Source organism: Telmatherina bonti, assembly GCF_933228915.1.
Source record: "Telmatherina bonti genome assembly, chromosome: 16".
In the NCBI taxonomy this organism is placed as follows: domain Eukaryota; kingdom Metazoa; phylum Chordata; class Actinopteri; order Atheriniformes; family Telmatherinidae; genus Telmatherina; species Telmatherina bonti.
Window position 1 is genome coordinate 21,492,519 of NC_136614.1, and position 27,510 is coordinate 21,520,028.

General features: G+C 43.9%; 1 protein-coding gene across 1 annotated transcript; it reads right to left on the minus strand.

The window, feature by feature from the left end:
• Positions 1 to 552: 552 nt before the first annotated feature.
• Positions 553 to 26,756, minus strand: LOC306767764 (prospero homeobox protein 1-like; the record flags this gene model as incomplete). The annotated part of the gene is made up of 5 exons (XM_079255880.1): positions 26,639 to 26,756; positions 21,830 to 23,875; positions 18,019 to 18,126; positions 12,774 to 12,968; positions 553 to 738 (listed from the first exon to the last, which is right to left on the minus strand). The coding sequence occupies exons 2-5, from the start codon at positions 23,807 to 23,809 to the stop codon at positions 553 to 555; spliced, it is 2,469 nt and encodes an 822-aa protein (XP_079112006.1). The 5' UTR covers positions 23,810 to 23,875; positions 26,639 to 26,756.
• Positions 26,757 to 27,510: the final 754 nt, after the last annotated feature.

Below are 27,510 nucleotides of genomic sequence, written 5' to 3' on the forward strand. Positions count from 1 at the left end.
GTGTGGGTTTGTCAGTCCTATTAGGAACATTTTACATGGTACAGTTTGTTGGGTACCCATTTTGCGCTTAGCAGGTACAGTTCAACAGGATACCTCCAGAACTGGAAGTGCACCCATAGGTGTCACATGTAGTCTTTCAGGAACCCTGTCTGTGTTCATAAGAGTTAATAGGAACTCCCTCAAAATTCAGGGAGTGATGATCATGAAACAGGCCAAACAGATGAAGGTTCACACAGTCCAAAAAAAAACACCCAAAAATTAGAGTCTCTTCAATTCAGAATAATAGAAAAACAAAACATATTAACCATAATAGTATAAGAACAACAACACAATAGCTAGGCCATTGAGGAACTGCCACAGAGGCTTCAGATTGGGAATGCTACTCCATCACTTTCATACATTCAAAAAAGGAAAAAAAAAAAAGAAAGTTAAGTCAGGAAAAAAGAAAAACAAAAGAAATAATATTAAATTGCAAATCTATGAAATCAGAGAAAACAAATAAACGGAAAAAGAAAAGCACAAAGAGTTGAGCGGGGAGAAGGAGGGAAAACTTTACTCGTGTAGAAGCTCCTGCAGACAGTTAGGGGACTTGAAGATTTCAGGGACCTCGCTGTCAAGTTTGCAGATGACCTTGTAGATGGCCTTCTTCCAGGACGGGTCCACGTCTTTCCCGGCCACAATGGCATTGAAGAACTCTCTCAGTGTGATCTCTGCTACTTCCAGGAAGCGATCAGGGACCTTCATAGAGAGAGCGAGAGGAGAGAGATATTTAATTATCCACTCACATTCGATCAGTGATTAATCATTTGAGCAAACAGAGCAACCTTTTCCCTTCTCACAGACAATTTCACAATATCATCTGTGCTCTTATCTTAGGTCCCAAAATCTAAACCAGTTCTGAGGATGACCCCTCCCACATCACAGCACTATAACATTTTACAGCACAAAGTGGTTCCTTTTGTGTAACCCTCGTCAACATGTACTCCTCAGCTGTAGAATATGTTGATGTGTTCATTGTGGATGTAAAACCATAAATCTCCCGTCCCTTGACTGTTTACTTCCTTAAAAGCCAGTTGAGGTGTCGGCCTGAGAAAAGCCACTTCTTGTGAATTCTCAGGTTTCTCACACCTCCCGTTTCCCTACCGGCAAACACGGCACTTGTGACATGTTTATGATTCCCATTGCAAATCTGTGACCAAGTGAGAGCGCGGAGCTGACTGAAGAGTGACACAGAGGTGCTGGCGAAAGAGGAAGTACTAAATGCTTTGGGAATGGGGAGACACGCCGCCTCTTTAGTGTCCCTGACAGCAGCGCTCACCGACACCATGGAGATGATTAGTCTGGCAAAGATCTGTGACACCTTCCCCCAAGCCAACACTCTGTCACACACACACACATGCGCGCGGTTATACAGGCGTGAGCACACACACCAGTACGCACACCTCCTTGTGCCAAGGAGATGACACATCCTGTACGGTGACAGAGCTCTACATATTGCTGCCTGCACACACACATCAGCTACCCCGGCTTATTTGGCTGAGTCTCTTTCCTCGACTCAGAGCTCCAGGGCAATACAGCCTTCAGGGGTCACCTGCTTGGATAATGCTGACTGTCTCCCCGCCCGCCTCCCTTGATGCTCACACAAACACATATTGTCACACACACATATATACAGTAGCAGCTTGCCCAAATGCCTGACAGTGCGCACTCTGCTCTGCTCCTCTCCTCCAGTGTCCTGCAGATACTCATCAGGAGTGTCAGGACACAGCAAGGTTAGTAGCCACTGGAATACGCACATACACGATGAACACTGCCACACACACACACTTTATACACGCATGGGACAGCCCACCACCCCCCTCGGGGTGATGAATGGATGCTAAGATGCCAGTGTGTGTGGGGGTGTTTCAGCGTGTATGTGTTCATGAAGGAGTGAAAAGGTGAGTGGTGAATAAGGAGCTTGGACACTCTGTGTGTGTGTGTGTGTTTGAAACACAGAGAGGAAAAACATAAGCGATAACCCAATTCCCTAAATATTGAATCCACATCAGGTCGGGGGGTGGGGGGGTACAAGTGGATATAATTCATTGTTTGGGCTGCTTGTCGCTTCTGAAATACTGGCACAATAACCCTGGTGTGAGGGCAGCTCCGTGTGTTTCCGCCACACAGGAAGTGTGTGTGTGACTGCAAGCGCACATTTTTCCCAAAAGGCTCCGCTGACGAGCCAGAGGAGTGCTGCGCCCTCGCCGTTAGATGCAGGGAGTGCTGCAACACTAAGAATATTCCTGCATGGAATTTCTCCTGACGTTTTGACTATAAAAGGACAGCAAAACGCTGACTGCAAGGAGAAAGCAATGTCAAGGAGAAAAGGGTATTGGTATTTCAGATCCTCTTGACTGCGAGAGGGAGAGAGTGAGAATGGAAGGGAGGGAGGGAGAGATGGCGATAGAAGGAGGGGCTGAGAAGAGTCTAAGGAGAGAGTGTGGAACAACAGAATAGAGGGAGTTATTCCTGTCCCACGAGCCTTTGCCACTTTGTGTGAATTGTGTATGTGAGCAAGCTGCCTCCTGACTAGCAGTGAGCCTTAACTGTTTGCACCCCCATGTATCCCATTCTGCCCCCCTCCCCTCATCTTTCTTTCTCTCTCTCTCTGGGGTCAGCTGTTGGGCCTTTGTTCCAGAGGCATTGTGGGGGATTATCCAGTGTGGCCGTTCATTCGCTCTGCTGTCCAGTAAATGGGGCCAATCGCGTGGCTCACAATCCTTCATACATATTTCATAGGGCTTTTTAACAACTTCTCAGCAGAGCCCAAAATTAAAACACAGATGTACAAAGAGGGGAGGAGAGAGGGACGGACAGAGAGTTTGCGTGTGAGAGAGAAGTGACGCCTGGAAAAGGCAAAAAAGGTGACCAAGAGTGCATCCACTAAAGAAACAAAACCTTTTTTCATAGACAAAGACATTAACTTTGTATCATTGGCAGTGCCCATGTGTGAAAACAGCAGGCCCTTGTCCAGATGATGTTTTCTACCATCTGACTGGAGTGAAAACAGAAAGATACAAATATCACAGAGAGAAGATTATGAGTCATATAGCATGATATGCAACTTGATTTAGAAACTTTAGTTTAAAAAAAAAATCTAATTTGACAAATCGCATGAGACTAAGATGAAACATTTATGACCAAATTATGAATTTGACTGAGCATTTTCTCCCTTTTAGTGCCTTTGAAGATGTGAAATCACATCTGATATGGATCATCTTCTTTGCATCATGTGGGAAAAATCCCTTCAGTCTCTATAGAATCTATTTTCATTTTCTGGATGTCATGTGTGAAAATGGCTTTCTACCATATGTTAGAAAGTTTTATGTAATGGATTACCATGGCGATGGCTTCACTCCCATCTACAAGTTAGATGATATGTAGGAAAGGAAAAAGATTTAATCTTCAGGCTGTGCTGACTGTCGTGACATAAATCAAAACGACTTGTGTCCACTACTGTGACATGATTTTCCAAGAGACTGAGTTGGAAAGCCAGAAAAATGGAGGATAGAAATGTTTGTGTTGCAAGAAGTTAAAAAAATCAAAGAAATATTACTGTTGCTCTCACCTTGTGTAATGCAATACGACAAGGAGAAGGCAGTGATGGAAAAAGGTAGACGAGAAACAGCAAAGGAGATAAATGTGCGCTTCCCTTTGCATTGTGCCATGTGTTGGATAAATACCAATCAAGAGGGAAAGACGAAAGCAAGACAGAATAAAGAAAGAGGGTCTGATAGCAGGGAGGCAGTTAATCACTCTGTTTCTCTGACTACCCCTCTCCCCAACAACTCTACCCCATTCTCTCCATCGCTCTCTCTCGTGACAGGTTGCATTGAGACAGAAGGATAAGCTCTTTTTCAGAGAGAGGGAATCGGATTTCCTGCTTTTTGATGAGATAATAAAATATGACGGAGGACAATAGGAGCCTGTGGCCTGCTTGCTGGGAGCTATTCACTCCAGCAACAGCACCTTTCTTAAGGCTGCTTAGAAAAACGTTTAAAAATGTTGCCGGAGGCCCAAGCTCTTAAATAAAGGCTACTATTTCACACACAACGTGCAAGTGTATATGTGTGTGTGTCTGCGTGTGTTTCGGTCAAGCCTGAGAAATCTCTTCTCTCTCTCTCTGACTCAGGGTTGGCTGTTTGTTTGACCAACGTGTTTCTCCCCTTTTGCTTTTGGGAACTGTCAGGAGATGTATTGCACCTTCTATTTGCACAGCATTAGCCAAACAAGACAAGACCCTGGAAGATAAGGCTGTGTGTGTGTAAGGGAGTGTGTGTGTGTTAGCAGGCTGTTGCCTTGAAGGATGAAATGCAGGGACACAACATAAGCCCCCTGTACAAGCCAGGTTAATTCCTAACCCTAACCACGCCTGGGAATACCAACACTTCCCATTATTCTCACTGTACTGCGTTTATGTGTAAAGCAGGACAGGGAGGTTCCAGATTTTTTTTTTTCAAAATACACTCGAACCCGTATGCTTTGCTTAAGTTCCTGAAGAAGTATATCCAACCTGATTACCATAAAAACAAGAGTTGAAACTGAACTTGAGCAAGCCTTTGACATTTCCATTGAGTCTAGCCAGAGCCTTCTGAACCTCAAACACACACTCATACACAGCGAGCCCTGTACCTCATGTATCTGCTCCAATCAATAATCTACAAAGGCCTTGATAAGCCCTTGGCCCACACTGTCACTTTGAGCAAACACAACCCATGTCCTCTCTCTTCCTACCCCCTCACCAGTTTTGTCCCCAGTCCCCCTATAACTGATAAGACTGTGCCACAGCTGAAGAGTCTGACCAACTAAAAGAAAAGAAACATGCAAGTCATTGGGGATCCTCGGTTAAATCAATTCTCCCTCCAGGGCTTAATAGTCCCAACTTTTTTTTTTTTTTTAAACAGTTTACAGCTTGTGTTTCCATGATACCTTACAGTTCCTCAGATCTCTCTTTTGTGAGATCTGTGCTTTGGAGACTGCTGGGACGGGAAATGGACCTCAAAGCTGAGCAAACATCAGCCACCCTCACTCCACTGATAGCCTTGAGAACACAGAGCCTTGAGGGGCTGCCATGTATACATGTATGTGTGTCTATATCTAGCTGTCTCGTGTGTCTATGTGTGCAGGAGCATTAGCGTCACAAGGTACTCTTCTCAAGGTGTACCTCCAGTGGGGAGTCAAGGACAGAACAGGGTCAAAGACGCTGATTAAGTCGTTTTCCTTTTTGCCTGACCCTCCCACCCTTAGACACATAGGCACAAATTAAGATTTCAGTTTAAATCAGGGCCTCTTTAGACCTTCCCTTTTGCTGCCTACTTAGTTAATAGAAACTGTCAGATGGCATAAGGCTGCAGTAGACATAATATGCACTGAGACTAACTTCATACTGCTGGAGAACCCAAAAATACCACTTCAGCCTTTGTTTAGAGACTTAGAAATTCATCATCTGAGCTTATGCGGCTGACACAGGCTAAGAGGGAGCAGTCTAAATGAAGAGGGGTCATGGAGTGCTGTAACAGGGCCTCTGGAGGTCATGAAGTCAGCCCAGCTTTGAGTGACTGAGAGCGCAGGAGGCAGCAGGGAAAAGAAAGGAGCAAGGGAGTCTGGAAGATAGGAACAGGACATCTGGAGAGGAGGAGAACAAGGGGGAGGGAGAGAGGAAGAATGGAAGGGTTGGAGGAAGGAGGGCGAGGGTGGGTGGGTAAGCAAACAATATAGGATGGAGAGCAGGGAGCTGCAGCGAAGGAGTGAGGATGGAAGATGAATGGGTGGATGGAAGGAGACAACGCAAGGGCAAGTGAAGGATCAAGATGGCAGGGGAAGAAAGGAAAAATAATAAACTGCAGATTGGATTGAAGGAGGGAGAGTTTGGCATCAGCAGGGGGAAGGATGGGGGTTGCGTTGACACATCTGCAGCGCTGATGCACGCCCTGGTCATTTTGGCATGCGTCCCTTTGCCACGCTTCATTAGTCTCACACACACACGGACGGAGACCAAAATGGTCCAGAAATAATGACATAATCAGCAGCTGTGCCACAGAGCAGGCTGCCCCTCACAAGGTGACCAGGGACAGAGGGAGAAGATGAGGGTGGGGGTGTGGGGTGGGGGGGGGGGGGGGGATCAAACATGAGCTAAGGCAATAAGTGTTTGTGTGTATGAGCAGGTGAGAAAACGAGCGGAGGGATCATGTAGTTTTTTATGTTCAAGTGATTCCTTGCTGCCCCTGTTGCCCCAGGCTCTACACACAACTCTCATTTAATCAGCGCACAGAACGAATCTCTAAATCTAACATGCATTCGTATGTGCACACACACTGCATTGTGAAGAAAAGACTTGTCAAACCATGTCAAACTGGGGGTCTTAATAGCCCTGAGCTATTCACTGGGAAACAGATAATCACACACTTAATTCTTTTCTTTCTCTCAGTCTAAGAAGAATTAAAAAGCCAAGGTGGAAATTGCACTCTGGACCCATGTAAGGTTTTGGTAATGTCTGTAAAGAATTCTATATGAGATTTTTGTAGATAAATGTGCTTTTAGTGGGAAAAAACCTGCCTATATTGTCAGTGTGTCTTTGAAAAACTGGCTCAAGCAAAGAGCCCACGTCCCCATGTTTCTGCTGCAGTCCCTTGTGACTATTTCATAACAATTTCATTGTTTAAAAGTGGTTTCAGTGAAATGTTTCTTAGATTGACAGTTCATGAAATTAGCATGATTTCAAGACGCGTTGTTCTTAGAAAGATGTTTATGTGACTTCTTTTACTTCTTGTTCTTTTTAAGTGTTATTGAGAAACTTTAGAGCTACACTTTGGATGAACCTGCTTCAAAACTGCGAGATGATGATTGTGACCTGTGGCTGTTTTTAGGTTACTTTGATTTTATGTAAAATGTAGGGTATCATTGATTAATCACGCAAGATGCATAGTCTGGTGATATGATATGAAAGAGTTGATAAGTTTTTCAATTACATACGTTTCAGGCTTTTCTGGATCAATAACTTTCCCTGTTTCAGCAATTTTCTTTCATCCATCTCTACTTCACCTTGAATGTATAAATCTGTACATTCACTTGAGATACCTCATCCACATCCGGTCCTCATCACTACCTTCACTTTGTGGATTTTGTGTCTCTTGAAATATATATATTTCACTGTCTGGCTGTAAATTAGTGCATATACATAATACATTTGTTGAGGGTGTGTGTGTGTGAAATCTTAATGCGAGGGAATAAAAATGGCAGGTGGTACTGTAAATTTGAGGGGGGGGGAAGGTGAGAGGAGGTGTTTCTGTGCTGCTGATATAAACCCACTGGCAAATTGTCTTGGTTGTATTTTTGGCAGGTCTGAACCTAAATCTATACAGCCAGCTTTTCAACTCACTCCCTCTATCTTCTTCTTTTTTGTCTTCAGTCGCTCTTCAAAGGGAACCCTAAAGCCGTTCAGTAAAAGCACCACACCTGTGCAAGCATTTGTTTTTTGGTACTTATGTATCTTTATACTTGTTGTATCTGTGTCTTTACTTGTGCATTCAGTGAAATGGCTCTAACCTTTTCACCCCAAATTCCCTGAGGTCGAACCCTGGTCAAAGACACACACACACACACACACACACACACACACACACACACACACACACACACACACACACACACACACACACACACACTCCATGCGCTATGTGGTGAGACAACCAAAAACGACCAGGAATGAAGGAGTGGAAGACAGGGAGGGGAAACGCAGCAGCAGGAGGAGGAGGAGGAGGAGAAAACAGACATTAGCCTCTCTGGGTGGAGAACAAATGGAGCCCCGAGAGGGACGTGAAGAGGAGAAACGAGGGAAAGAGGGGGAAGGAGAGGTGAAGCACACAATGCTATGGGGCACGGCAGTTGGACAGACAGCATCTGCTCTCAGCTCTCTGTGGCTCTGGTAATGGATGGAGAGGTAGAGAGAAATACAGAGAGGAAGGAAAGGAGAGAAACAGAGGAAGGAGAAGTTGGAAGAAGGAAGAGGGTATTATAAAGGCGGATGTAGTCAGGAGGACATCAGACTTAAAAAAGTCATTAATGAGTCACTTTGGGTGAAAAAGCAAATAAAAACATCACGGACGGATGTTTTCATTTTAAAATACAGGGATGACAGACAGATGGACAGAAAAAAGAGGGAGAGGGACAAAAGCAGTGACACATCTTTGCAATCGGAGAAAGAACAGCTGATAAGGGAGGACACATGATACCACTGTGTGTGTGCGTGTGTGTGTGTGTGCAGATGAAGGCTTCTCACCACATTTCATGGTACCTCCCTCTTGCATAGAGATCATAGGCACTTCCTTTTTAAATGCCAAGATGTGTGTATGCAAGTGGGTGGAGTGGTCACTGACAGAAAAAACTTGGCCTAGTCTGTCTTATAGAAATCGGAGAGTTTCCCAGAGCCATCATAAAACTGTCTCTCCACGAGACCCCACCTCTTTTCTCTGCTTCTAACCCATTACCAGGTCACACAAATTCCTGCCTTCTGAAAGATGATGTGTGTTGTCATTCAGGGTTCAAACACAGACCAAGGGGGGCCACAGAATAAAAAGGAAAAGGACACTAAGTGAGAACTTTTACTTGAGTCCTCACATGAAAGCGCTGTTCGCTCAAAGTCAAGGCATTGGGAGGCAGAGCGTGTTTCCGAAGACTTTGATGACGACGGACGGCATGAATGAGAAGAAAGAGAAGAAGAGAAGGGATCGTGAGGAAAGGGGGGTTGCTCAGAAAAGAGGAAAGTAGAGCCGAGGTCTAGGTAATTAACGGCGAGCTCTTTAATTACTGCTGGTGTTCATTGTGCCAGAAGGAATGTGACAATTATGCCATTAAAACTTCCTAATGGGGGGGGAAAGCGAGGGTAGGGAATAACGGAAGACATGCAAAAAAAAAAAAGAAAAAAAGGAGGATGAAAGAATGAAAGGAGGGAGGGAAATGAAGGAAGAGAGGACGATGCGAGGGAATCAGGGAGGAGGGATATGAAAGGAAAAAGGGGAAACAATTGCAACAAAAGAGAAGTTGGGAGGGAGATGGGGAGCGTATTAGGCCAGCACAGTGACAGAGCAGATTAGCATCAAACAAGAAAGGCCACAGACGTGTGTGTGTGTCCGCGTGTGTGTGATCACTGAAACAGAGGACATATTCATTCCAAAGACACCACCAAGGTGGATGGAACTTTGATGATGCAGAATCTGGCAAAGGGAAAACTCAGTGTGTGCGTGTATTTGTGTGTGTGTGTGTGTGCGCTTGCTGAATCTGCGTAGGCTCCTGTTTCAAGTGGTGGTGCAGGCAGGTATGGGAGGAAGAGGAGGAGGAGGTGGAGGAGAAAGGGGAGAGATCCACAGAAAAGGGCCTTGGGGGCATCCTGATACACATCCAGTACATTTCCATCTCCACATTACCTCTATGAGTCACACATACACACACATATAAGATGGAAAAACATAACAAGTGTGTCCGTGCTCATATGTAATACACACAAACACATCATTCCCACACAAACATCAAATGGTAAAAAACACACAACCCACGCACCCGCACTTGCAAACACACAATTATAAATAACACCCACACACAAACACACACAGACACACCGAAAGCCACGCACAAACACTTACACGCGGTCTTCGTGCTCACAAGGCGGTTGGTTTGTCAGGGGGGTTAGAATTTGCATGGCTGGGCAGGTTTTCCTTGTGCTAAACTCTAATCAGCTCCTATATCTCTCAGACACCTGCCCAGCAAAAAAAAACCAAAAAAAAAAAAACCCTTAATATGCAAAACATCTTCCCACCCTCCACCACCACTGTAGCTCCTCGGCCAACAGAAGACTTATTCACCTGGCCTCGCTAACTCTTTTCCTCTCTGTCTGTCTTCTTGCAAATTTTTACATTTATGTATGCAAATGGGCTGTTCCCCTTAAGCCTGTTTCAACAGTAACTTCCTGGTGTCCAGCGGAGAATGACAGTCTTGTTCGAGGTGACACGGGAAAGTTATGCCTCAGAATGAAGGGGTTTGTTAGCAGGAGGACAAGATGTTAACTCTGTTTGGTCAGGTGTGACACAGTAGTTGTGTTGTTGTCTTTGCAAACTGTCTTCCTTGGATGTTGCAGTCGTGGTTTCTACATCCAGTCATATAAATAAAATATATTTAAAACTGATTTGTTTTACAGTAAATAGAGTCAGTCTGAGATGTGTTATTACACAGTAGTAAAAACTGTGCTATGAAAAAAGTAAGGACACCGCTAGATAAGTGTTAAAGTGTTTTCCAACCAAACTACTTTATATGTAATAAAACTGTTTAGGTTCACATTAACAAAGTTGACTTTCTTACATTTTACTTAAATCAAATACTTTGTTGGCCCTGCGATGGACTGGCGAGCTGTCCAGGGTGTACCCTGCCTGTCGCCCAAAGCCAGCTGGGACAGGCTCCAGCTTCCCCGCGACCCTGAATTGGATTAAGCGGTTCAGAAAATGAATGAATGAATAAATGAAATACTTTGTTGAGCATAAACTCAGAGGTTTAATCTCCAACTTAATGCACACAACAAAAAAATCTGTACAAATGAGTGAATATGGCATGCACTAAAAAGTTGGTCCACTTGAAAAGCCCTAAATAAGTGCACACTGTCCACACATCAATATCAATATTTTTACCTCCCCTGTTTTTGGGGGCTCATTTCTTAATAAGAACCTTTATTTCCTTTTGTTGGCGTCAGGTAATTTGTCCAGCCAATCGATCATAGTAAAGTGTTGCTCTTTCAGATTTCTATAAACCACAGATGAGCAGAAGTTCAGTGTTTTTAAGCCAGGCAGAGGAACACTTTGAAAGGAATGCAATATTTTTTTCCATCTCTGTTCTTTTGCAAAGAGTAAAGAATAAAAAGCTTTTTAAAAAAAATGATGGGAAGATCTTCATGGTTATTTAAGGTATAAGTAAGATGTAGCAACCTTATAGGCCATGTAAAATGGTAAAATGAAAAACTTAAAGATTTTATGTTTCTGCAAATTCACATGTGTAAAATGGCAACTTTTGCTTTTGTGACCAGGTGGATAAATGTAGAATTAAAGTCTACATGCCAGGATTAGGAGAAATGAAAGTCCAAAAATGAATACATTTCGATAATAGAGTAAAAATATTGTCTTCTTTGGATCCTGTATTTCTGTAAGTGTTTTACTTAAAAAAAAAAAAAAAAAAAAAGTTAAATTCTTTGTATTGCTGTGTTTTTAACTTAAACCTAATTTCCTGCCACTGACTATGATTTCCGCACTTATCATGTCAGCTAAATAGAAGGAATTTTACTTCACTCTGATTTTCAGCTGATTGAGACCTCATATATACAAGTGCCTCTGCCTGCCAGAGTCTTTCAAAGCCTCCCTTAAGAGGTTTGAAGATGGATGTGAGGAAGTCTGTGTGTGTGTGTGTTTGTGTGTGTGTTTGGGTGCACACAGAGCTGCCCCAGAGGACAAATAATGATGAAGAGAGGCAGAAGGAAACACACAGAAAGAGACTGAAGCACTTTAAATGTGAGAGCTTGCAAAACTCCCACTGCTCGCAAGGGCACTTCGCTCCTGCACGTCATCTCTCTTTTCTCCCCCTTCTCTCTTTCTACCCTTCTTTCTCCTCTCTTCCTCTCTTCATCGCTCTCTCCTTTGTCTCCAAGCTCTCACCCTCCATCCCCTATCTATCCATCTCCCTCTTTCCCCCTTTCCCCCTCTTTCTCTCCCCTTCCTCTCACTAAAACAGTAGGACGCTTAACCTTGATAACAGTGAGATTCCCCCCCCCCCCCTCAAAGTGACACACACGCACACACACACATACACACTGGAGAAGTGCTTTGCCAGCATGCCAGGCCGGTCCAAGGGACGGCTGTACCCTTCGAGGTGAACAGGACACCGGGAAATGCAGCAACAACAAAACAGTCACACACACATACACGAACGCACAGACTCCAATCTCGCAAACAAATACACACATGCACAAATCCAGCTTTCTCCAGGTCCTTCTTAACACGAGCCCTTTAAGGTCTTTTGTCAGCTGACATTGAGCGAGCACTGGCGATCCTGAAACATTTCACACACACACACACATACACACACCGTGCATACATGCAGAAGGTGGCAAAAGGAGAAGTGTGAAAAATGAAAGATATTAAAGGTGAAGCTGCCTGCTGAGAATTTATGATTGCAATACAGTGGAAGACACACACATGTACATCACACTGCTGATGATAGGGAAATGAGGATGGGGATGGGAAGTGTACTTAAAAAACAAACAAACAAATAAAAAAAAAATCCATTCCGCTTAAAGCAGCTAAAAAGATGAAAGTATCTCGTGGCGATGAATAAGTGCCATGTTTGCAGACTTCGCCATAATTAAATGAGAGTTTCTTACACAAAATGACTCAGATGTTGCTGAAAATGTATTATATGTAAAACCCTTAAGTATTTCTGTGATTGCAACTGCTACATAGACATCATGTTACAGGGTCACAGGATGCACAGGAGACTTGAACTCAGCCTTGAGAACAGTCACAGAGAGACAGAACAGAGGACACAGTGAGACGGTGTCACACTACCTGTCTGCATCACCAAGTATCAGGTGAAATCCTCTCTTTTTTTTTTCACATGGGCTACATTTACTCTCACCTCTTTTTTCAGAGTATCTACAGCTTTTAGACCGGAGCACTGTAGTGGATCGCTGAAGCAGTTACCTCAAAATCATTGGCTTTGTTGTAGTGCATGTTGAGGGCTCGGAAAAGCTCGCAGTCGCGGCTGACGCTCAACTCCTCGGCCCCGGTGACGCCGTCGTTGATGGCCTGACGGGCAAACTTCTCCATCTGGATGTAATAAAACTCCCTGAAGTTGCTGAACCACTTGATCAGCTGGGAAGTTATGCAGCGGTTAAACTGAAATGAGAGATAGGCAAGTTTTTGGAGTGTCAGACTGCATGCTTGTGTTCTCATTTACCTTTAATTTCAAGACATTTTAAAAGGGATTAAACAGGATTTAGCGATGTGCGTTTTCTCAAACATTATGGACAGAAGGTTGTCATGTCTGATCCTGATTTAGTTGGTGAATTTGCGCATGAATGAATGTCATTTTATATCAGGGAGCCGAGGCGTGAGGAAAGGTGGGAGGAAAGCAAGAGATAAAAGATGAGCGGAAGAGAGAACACAGGTTGTTGAGTGAGGGAAGATAATAGAGATATTAAGTAAGACATCAAGCAAGGAGGGGGTGCAGGAAGAAAAAGAGAGTGGGAGAGAGTGTGTGTGGTTCATCTTCCCCAGTGGGAGCAGACCTCCCTCCTATCATAACCCTGAGAGTGGAGGGAGAGGTGGAAGAGAGGGGGTGAGACCGCAAACACATAATTGACCAGAAAAACGATTAAGTCATCATCTGAAGCGCCCTGGCCCGCAGGGGGCTCAAACATGTACTTAACCCCGTTCACCAATTACACCCTGATCCTCCTCCCCTCCCTGCACCTCCCACATAGTGAGAAAGGGGAAGAAAAAGAGCAAAATAAGAAGATGACGATGATAAGCGCTGTAGAGAAAGCTGTGGCTATCTGATCTGCGCTGCCTGACTGGATTCGATCAGGCAAGGTAAACCCATTAGGAACCTCAGCTCTTTTTACTTCTAGTCTCACCGAACATTCATAACTCAACTTAAAGACGGGTGGTCAGGATAGTAAAAAACAATTCATTGGAAGTTTGCTTTATTCCCCAAACTCCCCTAAATGACTTGCTCTTAAAATTCTGGCCACTCAAAGTGTCTCCAACAATCATCCACACCCTCAGCCACACATTCAAACACACACACAAGTCACACAGACATGGGCCTCCGCTCCTCCCTCCCCTCTGCTCTTTCTGTGGTGCGGGAAGAAAGCGGGGACAAAATGCTACTAAACGCTGAGCGGACTGCTCGCTGGGGAGGCAGAGGGGTTTTGACATGGAGATTAGACTCTGGCTATTGTTCGACAACACAGACACACACACTCTTCGTGATCTGGAACGGTAGTCAAACGCGTGAAGATGGGAGGGTAAGATGCCGTGTCAGAGCAGGCTGAAAGTTGGGAAATCAGAGAAAAGGCAAAGACGAAGGTGGGACAGGTTTAAAAAAAAAAAAAAAAAAAGTGTCTTTTCTGGAACCATCAACGGATAAAATTATAGTAGATCAGAAAAGAATAAGTTTGCCTAACATGATTTGGCAATGGGGTTGGGAGGGTGTGTTGGGGGGGGGGTTAGCATGGTGCCTGTCCTAAAGTGCAGGGTGAGCATAAATGAGGAAAAGAGGGAGGAGGAGAATGGGTGCAGGTCAGCGCCGTCGGACAATGGTGTTTCGCTGGTTGTGGTGGTGGCGGCAGCAATGTGGAGGGGCGGGGGGGGTAGTGGCGGTAGGCGGCCGGAACGTGAGCAGTCAGCAAGCTGAGGTCGTGACATCGGAGTGTGAAACAAACAAACTACTGACACTTACAAATACGTCGGCTGCAAAAGGCTATTCTTAAACACATACACAATGTGGCAGACGGTTGGACTGTGACAGAGCACAAACAGACTGGTTCACTTAAGTTGACAGTGCAACACAAACCTTTCTGCAAGATCAAGTCCTATTGGGTGGGAATTTGAGGCATTAGTAAATTTGTGTTGATGCATGCAAGAATGCATGCTTACATGCATCGGAGCGTGGGCAAGTCTGAGAAATACATACTGAGATTAAAGCCAGTCAAGGAGTTCCCATCGCTCATGTAGGAGACCTTTGGTGTCATTGCACCCGAGTGACAGGATACATTCGTCACTTTGGACAAAGATTGCTTCGTTATACTGACAGCCTAAGAGAAGATGTATAGGACCTGTGCAACTGTGCCACACAAAAGGATATTTACTGTAAGTGCTGGTAAATACGTTCCATTATATTTGCATTAACAGCACTCAGAACACACAGGGATTTAATTTTGGCAAGTCTTCCTGCAGCTTCAAGCAGTCTTGGTTCATTAAGTTGCTGGTGGGGCACAGAGACCCCCTGATAGTCGCTAAGGACGAGTGTGTTCGGTGTAGAAGGAGGGAATCAGTTCAAAGGAGCACATCACTGCAGGTCCTTAATCAGAGCTGGCAGGGGTCAGCCAGCACAGACATGAGATGCAATGAGGAGAATGTGTGTGTGTGCGTGTGTGTGTGTGTGTGTTTGAGCTGACACACAACGTTTGAGCACATAAGTGTGTATAAAGGTAAGTGTGTGTGTGCACGCCAGGCTGAGAGGCAGATGAGAGAGAGACAGTGAAAGCGTGTTTCTCACACTCACACTCAAGAGCCTGTGAAAGGTCAGTGCTTAGTGTTAACAGCGCAAGATAGAAAGTGGCATGCACACACACTTGAACACATGTTCCGCTCATGCACATGTACTTAAGTCCAGAAAAGGAAAACACTGAGGTATCCTCGGTCTAAATGATATTGGTTGCCAAGAGAAAACATTCAGGTGCTCAGTCCCAAATGCATATACACACACACACACACAGATATAAGTGAAATTGTTTTAACAGTTTCATCTTCTGATTGGCCGAGACGGTTCCCTGAAAGGCATGAAAAGCCACGCTGTGTCTGGAGCCAACACTTTCTCTAACGTCGTGGTCAACAATGAAGCTGAAAGCATACAGATGACCTCAGAGTGCTCAGCTACATCCAGAACAACCGGAGAGGAGAGCAGAAAGACACAGAAGCCTGTACGGGCCTCCCTCTCTGTCTCCCCCCACCTCTCCCTCTCTCTCTCTGTCATAAGCCCCTTCACAGTCATCAGGGCTTTCCAACGTTTCCTGTTTTTGCAGGAGTGAATTGTGGGAGATAATCTCTGGCTGCCTATTGGCTGACTGCACACAAAAAGCAGCCCTGGAAAGCGGGCTTTTGTTGCTGTGGCGACTCAAAATCCAGCCACTGGCTTTTCTTTCTCCCCGGTCCCGCCGCGGGACACATACTATGCCACACCATCAGCGAAAAAAAGAAAAGAGAAAGAATGACGTATAGAAAAGAGAAAACCCTCCTGACCTCCGCTGCTCAGCACATGACAGGCCCAAGTACTGAGGCTTGTTGCTTAAAGCCACACAAAGGCAAAAAAGCCAACGACATTTGCTTTCTGGAAAATTTTAGAGAAAAAAGCTTTAAATAACTTGAATTTCTATAGGCCTTGCGATGGACCGGCGACTTGCCCAGGGTGTACCCTGCCTCTCACCCAAATGACTGCTGGGATAGGCTCCAGCTCCCCGGTGACCCTTCATTGGACTAAGCGGTTCGGATAATGAATGAATGAATGAATTTCTATACTACTCCTCAAACTTAACATGACTCTTATTAGTTGACTGAACAGGTTCATCTTGGCTGTTTAGTGATCTGATGACCCCCTTTCGAGTCATAATGAGTTTTCTTGAAGCTACTCGTGTGATATACTGTACGCTTTTATTAGCCACACCAACAATGGCATTAACGGAAATCTGTCAAAACACTTCAGAAACACCTAAAGTCAGAAAAAAAGTCACAATCTTCTTACAAGAAGCTTAATCACCAGGAACAACAGCTACAGTGTCTCCCAGTTGTTGGGGCAACCAACTTCACATGTTCATTTGATTCTTAATGGTCCAGGCCTTATTATGCAAGACCTGATTAACCTTAAAGACTTTTGTTTGAAGACAGGCATTTGCTAAGAGTCTCTGCTGCCAGAATTTAATTAGATAGTCTCATTCCCATACACTAATTTAAAGCCTGAGTTCATTGTCCTTTACTGAGAACAAAAAACAAACTAATGTGACCCATAATTCTGAAATATCTTGACCTTATTTAAATTTCTGATTAGTCTATTCATAATGAGGCCACCTTCATGGGAATGATTAATCAGTGATTCAAATCTGTAGCCTTAATCCTTTTTCCTACTATAATTCAAAATTAGTAGTATGCTTTCATATTGAGATTTTTTAAAAAAAATTGTGATAAACATTTACTGATATATTTGCTAACATGTGTCTTTCTTTCACCCTGTCGAATGAAATCCTTAGAGAAAATCATATGAGCCCAGAGTCATGGTTGTTGGTGAAGAGATACAAGAGAGGGCAGCTGGTTGCAAAGGGAACCTTTATCTTCTGATTTGAATAAGATGGCCTGGATCTGTCACAGTATTTACCCCTCGTATGGTCCAAAAGAGGCATACACACACACACACACACACACACACACACACACACACACACACACACACACACACACACACACACGCGCACACATAAACAACATCATGAGCAAACTCAATCACACACACCACAACATCCATTGTGTTCTTGTTTTTCTGTGCAGCTTACATATTGGGCTTTGTTTTCCAAATTTTCTTTCATTAAACTCCCAGTGGAGCTAATACTCATCCTCACCATGTTCTCCAAACTAACTACTTCCTTTCGCCCCTCCCTTTATCAACCAGTCCTCCCTACACCTGCTCGGAGAGCCACTCCTCCATCTCCAGGCTCCATCCTCCTCTCTGCCCTCTCCAACTCCCTATTACTCATCCCTCTCTGTATCTTTAGAATAACTCACAGGCTCTCCAGCTCCCTCATGTAAATCCATTCAACTTCCCCTTCTTTCATCTTTTGCATAAAACCATAACTTGGCGAGCCAAAGTATCTCATTCTAAGACAGACAAGTTTGCAGTGTTTGCAATCGAAGCTGGCACATTGCAATTTATAAACCAAACTTCTTTTTAGTGCGGGTGTGTTGACAAAATACAAGGAAGAAACTGAGTAAAAGACAGAAGAGGAAGAGGTAAAATGTACTGAATCTTACATGTGCACACTGCAGTTCTAGTTAATGTTTCTTCAGGATGAAATTAATTGAATGTGTTTAAAAAGTACCAAAGCAGACAGTTAAAAAGTTTCAGGGTTTGTTTTTAAAGCACAAGATTAACTATGAAGAGCAGATATGGACTCACCTTGACATCAGAGAAAAACATCTTGAGCATATTGGAGCTTGGGTAGCGGGTGTAGAAGAACATGAGCTTTGCTTTCTTCAGATGATTTGGGGAGAGACCTTCTTGGATCTGAAAACATTTGCAGTTAAGGACAATAACCGTTTGGATACCACCTTTGCTACAGTAAACAAACACAGGTACATTACAAACATTGTGTGCACTAGGTAATGACGGTAATAAGTTTGGCAAGAAATAGTCATTTGGATGATGGATAACCAAATTTCCTTTTAGGCATGAATGCAGAGTTGCTTAGGTGCGGGGTGGGGTGCTGCCACTGAAGACAGTGCACCAAAGCAAAACCATTTGCTTGCAATTAGCATCACCCGTATCAGGTGTGAGAGAGTCACGGTAAATAAAACGCTGGCCAGCAGTAAAGTCAATTCTTTTACATAAGGAGACTCATTTCACAGTCAAAGTAAGCAAACGCCTTTGCCTACACTCCATGCTAACCTCCACCCTAAAAAGGAGGAAGAAAAAAGGAGATATTTGCATATCACAGACAAAGACAGCAGTTAACGCCAGTGACGGGCAAGAAGGCCTAATGGCTTGGCGACAATGCATGCCAAGCTTGAATATGACTGCCTGATGTTGGCTTCATATCAGTGACAAAACAAGGTCTAGAAGATCCCAAACGTGGGTCCAGGCAACATGATAAACCTTCTCATATTCACAGAGGCTATATTCAAATACATGTCAGAGGCCTTGTCTTCTTAATGGATCGCCTGGATTGAACAGCAGAGAGGATGGAGATGGGCTGGTGGGGGCACCTTGAGGGATTGCATGGCTCCAGCCTTCAATTACATCCTCCTCCTCCTCCCACTGCTCCACCCCTATCCCCCAAGCCTCTCAGCTGCTGCCAAACCCTTGGAGGAGCAAAAGAAGGAGGAGGAGAAGGAGAGGAGAGGCACAGAGGCTTTGGACTCGGCCAGTAATGGAAAGACAGAAACACATCTGCGCCACCAAACGGCCCAAGCCATTTCCATGGTGAATTAACGGCCGTATAATGTATCTGATAATATGAATCAGGGGGATAAGACATTGAAAAGGGAACCAGGATTGGGGGCTGGGTGCGCATTAAAACCTCACGCAAGACAGGGATTGAAATTACACAGAATGAGTGGGGTAAAGTTTTCCGGAAGTCTGTTTACACTCCAGCGGGTAAAATACATAGCTTGATATTATTTACTATGTACATGTGTAACTGTGATCGTTAGAATCAGTCAAGTGTCCAGATGTAGCCGTAACTATAGCGTAGGAAGAAAGCATCAGCTGCTAGATTGGATTGCCCCTGGCCTCTGGGTTACACAGCAGAGCCAGCAAATGCTGAACCATGCTGGGCTGGCTCCTTAAAGACCCTGTCTACTTTGTCTGATTCAGTAAGGGAGAGGGAGAGGGAAAGTAGTACCAAGGGTCTTGTGGGGAAACCCTGGCAGACTGGTGTTGCTCCGTCAAGCTTGGCCAAAAGATCAGCACTTCACTTTCCACACCATACCATCTGCTCCAAGTGGAGGGGACACAATGGACCCTCAGACAGAGAAAAAGAAAAAGAGAGCATTTTGGTTTAGGCAAGGTGAGATTTGTCTGTTGCACTGTCTGTGTGCTTACACACAGATTCCTTTGTTTTTTCTTTTTCACTTAGGATTAACAACATTTTCCCACTTATCGGTGGAACTGAGACTCATCTTAAAAGAAAGATATTTATGTTTCAGCTCTCCAGCCTTAAACACAATATCACCTCCCCTCAGCCACCAGTTAAAACGCCTCATATTTCCTGATGAGACATTTTTATCTCCAATTCACTCACAGCTTGCAAATGTAATTGTGATTGGACTTAGGGGTGGCGTGCAAGGCTATTATTTTGTCATGATGGTGCACTCACACCAGCTGGCCCACTGTTTGCCTGCCACATCTGACAAGACATCATCATTCTCGCAACACTTCCCCAAAGCCCAAAGTCATGAGAGGAAAATAGCTGCTCCACTTCCTAATTCCAGGTGTAAGGACAAGAAAATTTGGAGTCGGACCGTGAACAAATGAGGAAATTGATAGCGGCCATCTGCTCCATCATGCTGGTGAGAGCTGGTGAACTTGAACACACCTCTCAAAATGTCTGACAAGCTGTCACTGACTTGGGTGGCTTAAATGAGTAAATAAATAAAAAACGAGGAAACTGCTGTAAAGATACAGCGTTCAAATGCAAAATGAGTAATAATATGAGAAATCTACATTTACAAGTATTTTTGTTCATACCAAAGTTTGTTGTGAAATAAATTGTGGGAGTCAAAGGTAACACCTAAAAACAAACAAACATCACATGTGGACATGATGCTCCGTCTATTCTTTCCATTTATGAGAGTACATCTGTTAATGCCCTGAATTTATAAATGCTACAATGAAAGCCACAGCATCTGGCATATGTGGTTATTGTTTGATTATTTTCTACTTTCTCAGTCTCTGCATGCCTCTTTCTCCCTTTTCTCCTTTCATCCCTCCATCGGGAGCCCGTAGAAGCAAAGGATTATGGATCTCTGGAAAGCGCTCACCCTTGGGTCAGAAGACAAGACAAGGCGAGGTAATGAAAGATAAACAGCTCGCTGCAAACACCTGTTAACGTCCGCTTCAAAGAAAAGACGGAGAGGAGGAGGAGGGAGGGGGTTTGCAGGGAGGGAAAACAAAAAAAGAAGTATTTGGCTGCCAAGCAACAGCCAAAGGGCCCCCCGGGCTGTTGACAGATCTTTATGAAATGAAAAAAAGAGAAAAGAAACGACAATGATTGTGGGCTTTTTACAACAGCGATGGATGATAAGAGGAACACAAGAGAAAACACAAGCAATCATAAATATACATCTTTCCCTGAGTCCTCAGGCAAACCTTTTGTGACATGCACACACAGAAAAGACACACAAAAAGGCTTAGCTCTCAGGTGCACACAAAAGGATAAAACAAGGTGTTCACTTAACTAAGAAATCCACAACAGGTACAAATGCTGAAGGTCTAATTTCTTAAGCATGTAATAAATGTTAATGACTTGGAGACAATGACTTCTAAGGGCAACCAGTGGGACCAGTATGAAACTTTCATAAGGGTGAGAGGGTGCTGAATGCTCAGGTAGTAGGAGGTATATGGCAAACAGAGAATAAACAGAATGTAACTGTTTAAGCTATTAGTTCTCTGTCCCCAGGGAATACAATTTGAGCCTCCCATAGGGGATATGCTCTTTATCCACAGGGCATGATTGGGGCACACAAGGATTGACCTATGTGTAGGCTATGTATCACTGTTGTATGCCAAGTTTCAGGACAATATTTCAGCCTTGTTACTTTTTTCTTTAATGCAGAAGAAAATAATATTTTGGCTGAGAAATGTCACTGAGACCTAATGCTTGTAGGTAAGTCATATGTAACAAAAAAGCTTTTAAAAGACTTCAGTTTTAAGATGGAAGAAAGGACTGTATGGTGCTGCGAGAAGGAAGAGGTATGTGTATAAAAATAAATGCAACAATGGAGAAGAGAACAGCAGTGGGAGGAAAAGTGATTCATCAACAATTTCTCAGTTTCTTAGGCAAGTTTCAAACAGACTCAAAAAGATTTGTTTTTTAACGCTTTGTGGTTCAGATGTATTGCTCCGCATACACCTCTAAAGGGTGAATTACCGCCTGATATCAGGCAGAGGCTGGTTTGAACTAGACAAAACAGGAATAACACATCAACATTTACTCATCTTTGCTTTTCAAGCATTTCAAAACATGCACTAATATTTTTTAAAAGGATACATTGCTGCCTGAGTAAGGTGAGATGTCTGCCATGTCTTGGAGATCACTGCACTCAGACTTGATTAGGGACAAAGAGAGTCCCTCTGCTGTGCTGCCAGGGTGTGCTGGTGAACAAGAGCGATGGTGGTGCCCTAGGTGGTGACCTGATGTCATCTTGGTCCTAAGGCTGGTGGTTTCCCTGGACAAGTCCATGGAGTCTGGTGAGGAGCGATCCTTACCTGGGTAACCTCCTGTGGGTGCACCAAGGGGAGTTTGGAAAGGATAGCCCATGAGTGGCAGTGGAAAGGGGTGTCTAAAGGATGGAGGACTGAAGCCCATGGAGGCAGAGAGTGAGGAGGGATGAAGGGCTGGGTGGTGGTGACCGCCATGGGCACCCACAGCTGAGGTCTGGTGATGGTGCTCAGAAGGTGTTTTTCTCACAACTAAGGGCAGAGCCTCGGTTTGGTCATTGGTGGTTCCTGGGATCCCTGGCATGTTGGCAAAGGAGTCTAGCGTATTGGAAATTATGACGTCACCGAAGCATTGCAGCCTCTGGTTGGCGGTGTGGAAATTTGGGTTGTCTCCATTGACTGCAGTGGGAAATCTTTCAGGTGGTATGGAAAGTGGAGGAAAGGCCTGCTGAGGAGTGGGGCGTGGAGGCTTGGCAAATACCTTAACCACTGTGTCCACCACCTGGGTCATAGCTGAATTGAGTTCCTGCTTCAGTGTTTCTGCCAGCTGTTTGCCTTCAGCATGCATGGAGGAGCCTGGACCTCCCTGTCCTTTGCTCCGGCCAGGTCCTTCTCTTCTTGGCTTCTCTCCATCGGCCAGCAGAGCTTGCTCGTGAAGCAAAGCCCGTGCCCTGTCTAAGAAATGGCCTGGATCCAGATCAGATATCTCATTGTCAGAGCGCAAGTCATCTCCGCCTCGGTCATCACCACCGTTGTCAGACCTGGCTGGGCTGTCCTCTGACATGTTTCCTATGTCATTGTGGAGGTCGTTGTGTTCTGAGTCATCAGTTGAGTCATAGATCTGAAAAAACTTCTCCTGCAACTGCCGTAACTGTTTCTGCATGTCCTCCAGCTGCAGCTTGAGTTGCCGTCGCTCCTCCTGCTTCTGCTCCTTTCTCTGGCATGCCAGTTGGGTGAAACTCTGCTGCTGCTGCTGAGGCAGCCGCTGTTTACGCTTGTTCTCTCGGCTGCTGCTAGTGCACACCTCACCGCCCCGGGGGCTGCTGGGGGTTTGCTGTTGAGACTGAGGAGGTGGACAGTCCAGTTCCATGTCCCGCTCTCCATCCATATCGTGGTCACGCTCATGACGGGTTATGGCTGGCACTACCACACTAGGTGAATGGCTCATACCTCTTATAATGTTTTCTACACGGGCTCGTTTGGCACGCAGGTGTTCATCGTTTAGACGTTCGATGTCAAAAGTGGCGAGGCCAGGGGGGCGGCCAAATGGTGATAAGCACTCTTGAGGGGTGCTGTCTTGGGAGGAATTACTGCAAGCATCCTCCTGTGGGGCATCTGAACTTGCATTAGAGAGCCCTGATCCAGGAAATCCTGTTTCCCCTCTATCACCCCTGTCCCCTCTCTCCCCCCTCTCGGGCCCTCCTCCATTTTTAGCAATGTTATTCTTGAGAAGCTGTGAGATAATGGTGGTGCCAGGGAAGGGCATCATGGCGTCCTCGTATGAGTTTGCCCTCTTCAGTAACTTTCGGAGAACGTTTGACTTCGATTCACTGTCGCTGGCTGATACAACGCCAGGCCCACCATGTGGCTGCACTACAGAGCACTCCATGGAGTCGTTGTCTGATCCGTGGTGAGAATGGGAGCTCAGAGAGTTCATGGCACTGAAAATGGCTGCTTTGGCGCGAGCAATATTATCAGTGGTTGCTGCTGTGGTGGAGGCTGTGCTGCCCACGGTCCTCTTAACACCAATGTCCACACGTCTTCGCTTCGTCTGTCTGTTCAGGAGGGAGTCGCTGTCATGGTCCGGCATCACGGGCTGCTGCTATTGGGCCATATCCCACAAACCCAGTCCTCTAGGGTCAAAGCCTCTCAGTATCTGTGGGGGGATATTCAGATACATGACTTACTAAACATATTCTTTTAAAAATAAATAAATATATATATAAATAAATATTTATAAAAAATGTAATATGCTCAAACAGCCTTTGTTCACTCTGCCTAATTTTTTAGAATTAAATCAGCAATACAATAACATTTAAAACAGTCTTAACTGAGAAAACGTATAAAAAAAAATTGCATTAACTTATTTTCTAGAAAAACATTTTTGTCTTAAACCAGCAGGCAAGTCTTTATCATATGTCAATGTAAGGACAGGAACATCAGTGATTACACCAAAGCAGTAAAAACCAGTGACACAGGGGCAAAGAAAACAGGCAAGATGGGGTCAGAATTAGGCCTTGGCTCGGCATTCCAGGGCAAAGTCCTACATTTTATCCTGTCCCCTGTTACATGCCGCGCGACACTGAACCAGTTCCCACGGAACACAAAGCTGCATAAAATTATGATAATTACTTAAGTACTTGTCCTCATTTCCATGATTGTGCAGTGTGAGTCCACGGAGAAGCTACAAGCTCACAAAATTTAAAATACAAAGAAAGGCTTCAAATTATTTTCAAATATTAAATTCAGGGAGATGCGATGCACATTTCACCCATCATTACTAACAGTTTATTAAATCTTATTGAGAAGATAAATGAGCTTGGTTAGTTTTAACTAAATATTTCAAAATACTTTGAACCGTGTTTACACATTGTGCAATTTCTGAAAACGCAAGTCTTGCGTTCACTTTGATCGGTATGGCCATCATATCTTACTCAATAGCTAAAATGACACAAAAAAGAAACACAAAATAGGCCTATTGATTTTGGTCCCAGCGTGAGCTCACTTCTGTGTTTTTTGTTTGTCTTTTCATCTGGCAAAGGCAGTTAATTCTGCTCAAATGAATAGGTCACAAGGGTCAACTCTGGCAAAGAGCAACTTAAAGCGCTCTTACAAAAACCCTAATGCCCCTCTGAAAGCAAAACGTTTTGTCAGTACAGGACTGCGTCAATAATGCTATGTAAGCAACGGTGGCTGTGTCTTAGTCGCAGCCACATCGGACGCTTCCAATAACAAATGTTGAAATATCATCAAAAGTAATTAAATGCATATGCCCCTATAGAAGTGATTAAAATATTACAGAGATTATAAATATATAAATGTCTGTGTTATCTTAACAGCAACAACACACAAAAGTTAAGTAATATATCTTTTTAAAAAAAAAAATCTCTTCACACTTCAGAAAAGTCCAAGTCATTTTTAAGATCAACGGTGGCTTAGAACAATAGTGAGAGGGGCTAAAATTGCTTTCATTTGATAGTTTGTGAATATAACCAATTACTACTGAGATCTTGACTGATTTCAGACAAATTGCTAGAATATTACATGCATTTGGTTTTCCTATGATGCATTTCTAACATGAATTTTAATGGGATTTTTGAGATAAGGAACAAACAAAAAGAGAAATTTGAGTCCAATGACATTTAACAAAGCAGTCTTTAGTTGACTATTTGTTTACTGATTTTACTTTACATTATCATTGCACATTAATATACGTCTATTCTGTCACTAAGCCTCACACATTTACACTTGCACACAGACACATAGACACAGTCACTATTGGCTTTGTCACAGACTGATATAAGTGACATGCCCTGGCAGCTTATTCTGTCTGAGGAAGCATGGCAAAAATGGCAAATTTTAGAATATGAAAAATGACAATGTTGAGATATGAAGAACAATTTCTCTTCAGCGGATTAAGTGAAAACAGAAATAAAACTTTGATTTATAAATCTGCTCAAGTCCTGATGGTAATTGCCAGCAATTCAGACACGGAAAAAAAAACCCCAACTTCTGCAAGGGTTAACTTGACTTGATCACCTCAGGACCTTAACAAAGAGCCTGAAATAGTCACTAGCACCTGTCTTTTTGCGATGGCGCACCTGTCCCAATATTGCCCATGCGCACTCTCTCTCCCCCTTTCAAACTCTCACATAAAGAAAACCTAATAAATCAATACATAAAATGAGAAAAAACAACCTTCGTACAACTAACAAATAAAAGGAAAGATGTGTAGGCTACTTAATTATCTTTAACCTATTTCAAAATCCATGTTCCAATAGTTATAAATCTTTCGGTCCTAATTTAACCCCCCTACCCCTTTATGACTCGTTTAACCTTTGGAAAAACCAATCAAAACGGAATATATATATATCAGGTAGCCAAATTTGAAGTATTTATGCTATATGAGACAAATTGGAAGTCCAGATGTGTTATAAGAATGAAACACTGAGATCTACTCCCTTTGCATATTCGGACTCCAGCGGACAAGCGAGCCGTCTACACTACAGAGGAGAGCTGCGGACGCAGTCAAAACAAACCGGCAGAGCCTCATCACAACTGTCCCTGAGAGTGGCCACACGGGACAGAAACCAAAAAAAAAAAAAAAAAAACAAGCCAGAAGGACTGACAATATCCACCTCTGTCTGGTCATTGTTGGGTTTTTTTTCCAAATAAAAATGCACAAATTTGTCATGACATTGACATTTACCCCGTGGGACAAAGGCGATTTGAGGTCGAAGCAAATTCATGACTTTCAGTAAAAAGAACAAAAAAAAAAAAAAAAAAAAAAAAAAAAAAAAAAAGAAAGAAAAAATAGAAAATAAATCCAAAATCCAAAAAGTTTTCATCTACAACTAGAACTCGTGTTACATCTCGTTAGAACTTTTTTTTTTTTTTAAAGCACGCTTCCCAAACTTACTGCGCAAAAGTTGCAAATCAACTTGATCTCTGCTTTGATGAGGAAGGCTGGGCTACCGTTCGCAAATCATCCTCACCAAAACCCGGGCTGCTCACCCAACTCTCGCCACACATCAACATGAGGGGACAAAATACAGCAAGTAATGTCGTATCTGTACGATTAGATGTTGATTATCAGACCGAATTTTCTTATTTACGATGTTTGATTTGTTTGGGGGGGATTTGTTTTTCCGCCCACCTTGCACCGGCGAGGCAGAACGACAGCAAGGGAGGGACGTAAACGCGAGGACAAGGTTACTTACCCTTTAGATGAAGAGGGAGACAACCTGAACTCCTACGGGAAGAAAAAAGGGAAAACACGAAGGGGGTGCACCGCTGATAGCAGGATGCTGTTTTACAAGACCAATTTCTCAGAGAAAGAAGAGCAAGAATAAAGTGAGCGGCACGAGCGAAAAAGCGCAAAACAGATGGAAATCTAGAAGATTAAAAAGAGCTCTTGCGAGTCGGTCTCTCTTTCTATCCTCCGCTGTGGCCGAAAGAGTGAGAGACCTACAGAGAGAACTGAAGAGAGAAAGAGAGAGAGGCTGCGCGTGTGCGTCTCCGAGGCGCACTGGATGCAGAGGACTGGATGCTGGAGCGCTCCTCCGCCACTAAGATTCACTTTAAGACACGGCTGAAGGAAACAGGAAGACGTGCGCGTCATGAGCGGCGTGATGTAACTGTCGCAACCTACCAATAAGAAGCGTCCGTGCGGGCCAGAGAACAACGCACTGAACTTGACCAGAGAATGGGACTTGATCATACAGCTAAAGTGAGGGAGAGGGGGAGAAAAAAGGAAATACCACTCTTACTAATCTCTTTCTTCCCAAATCG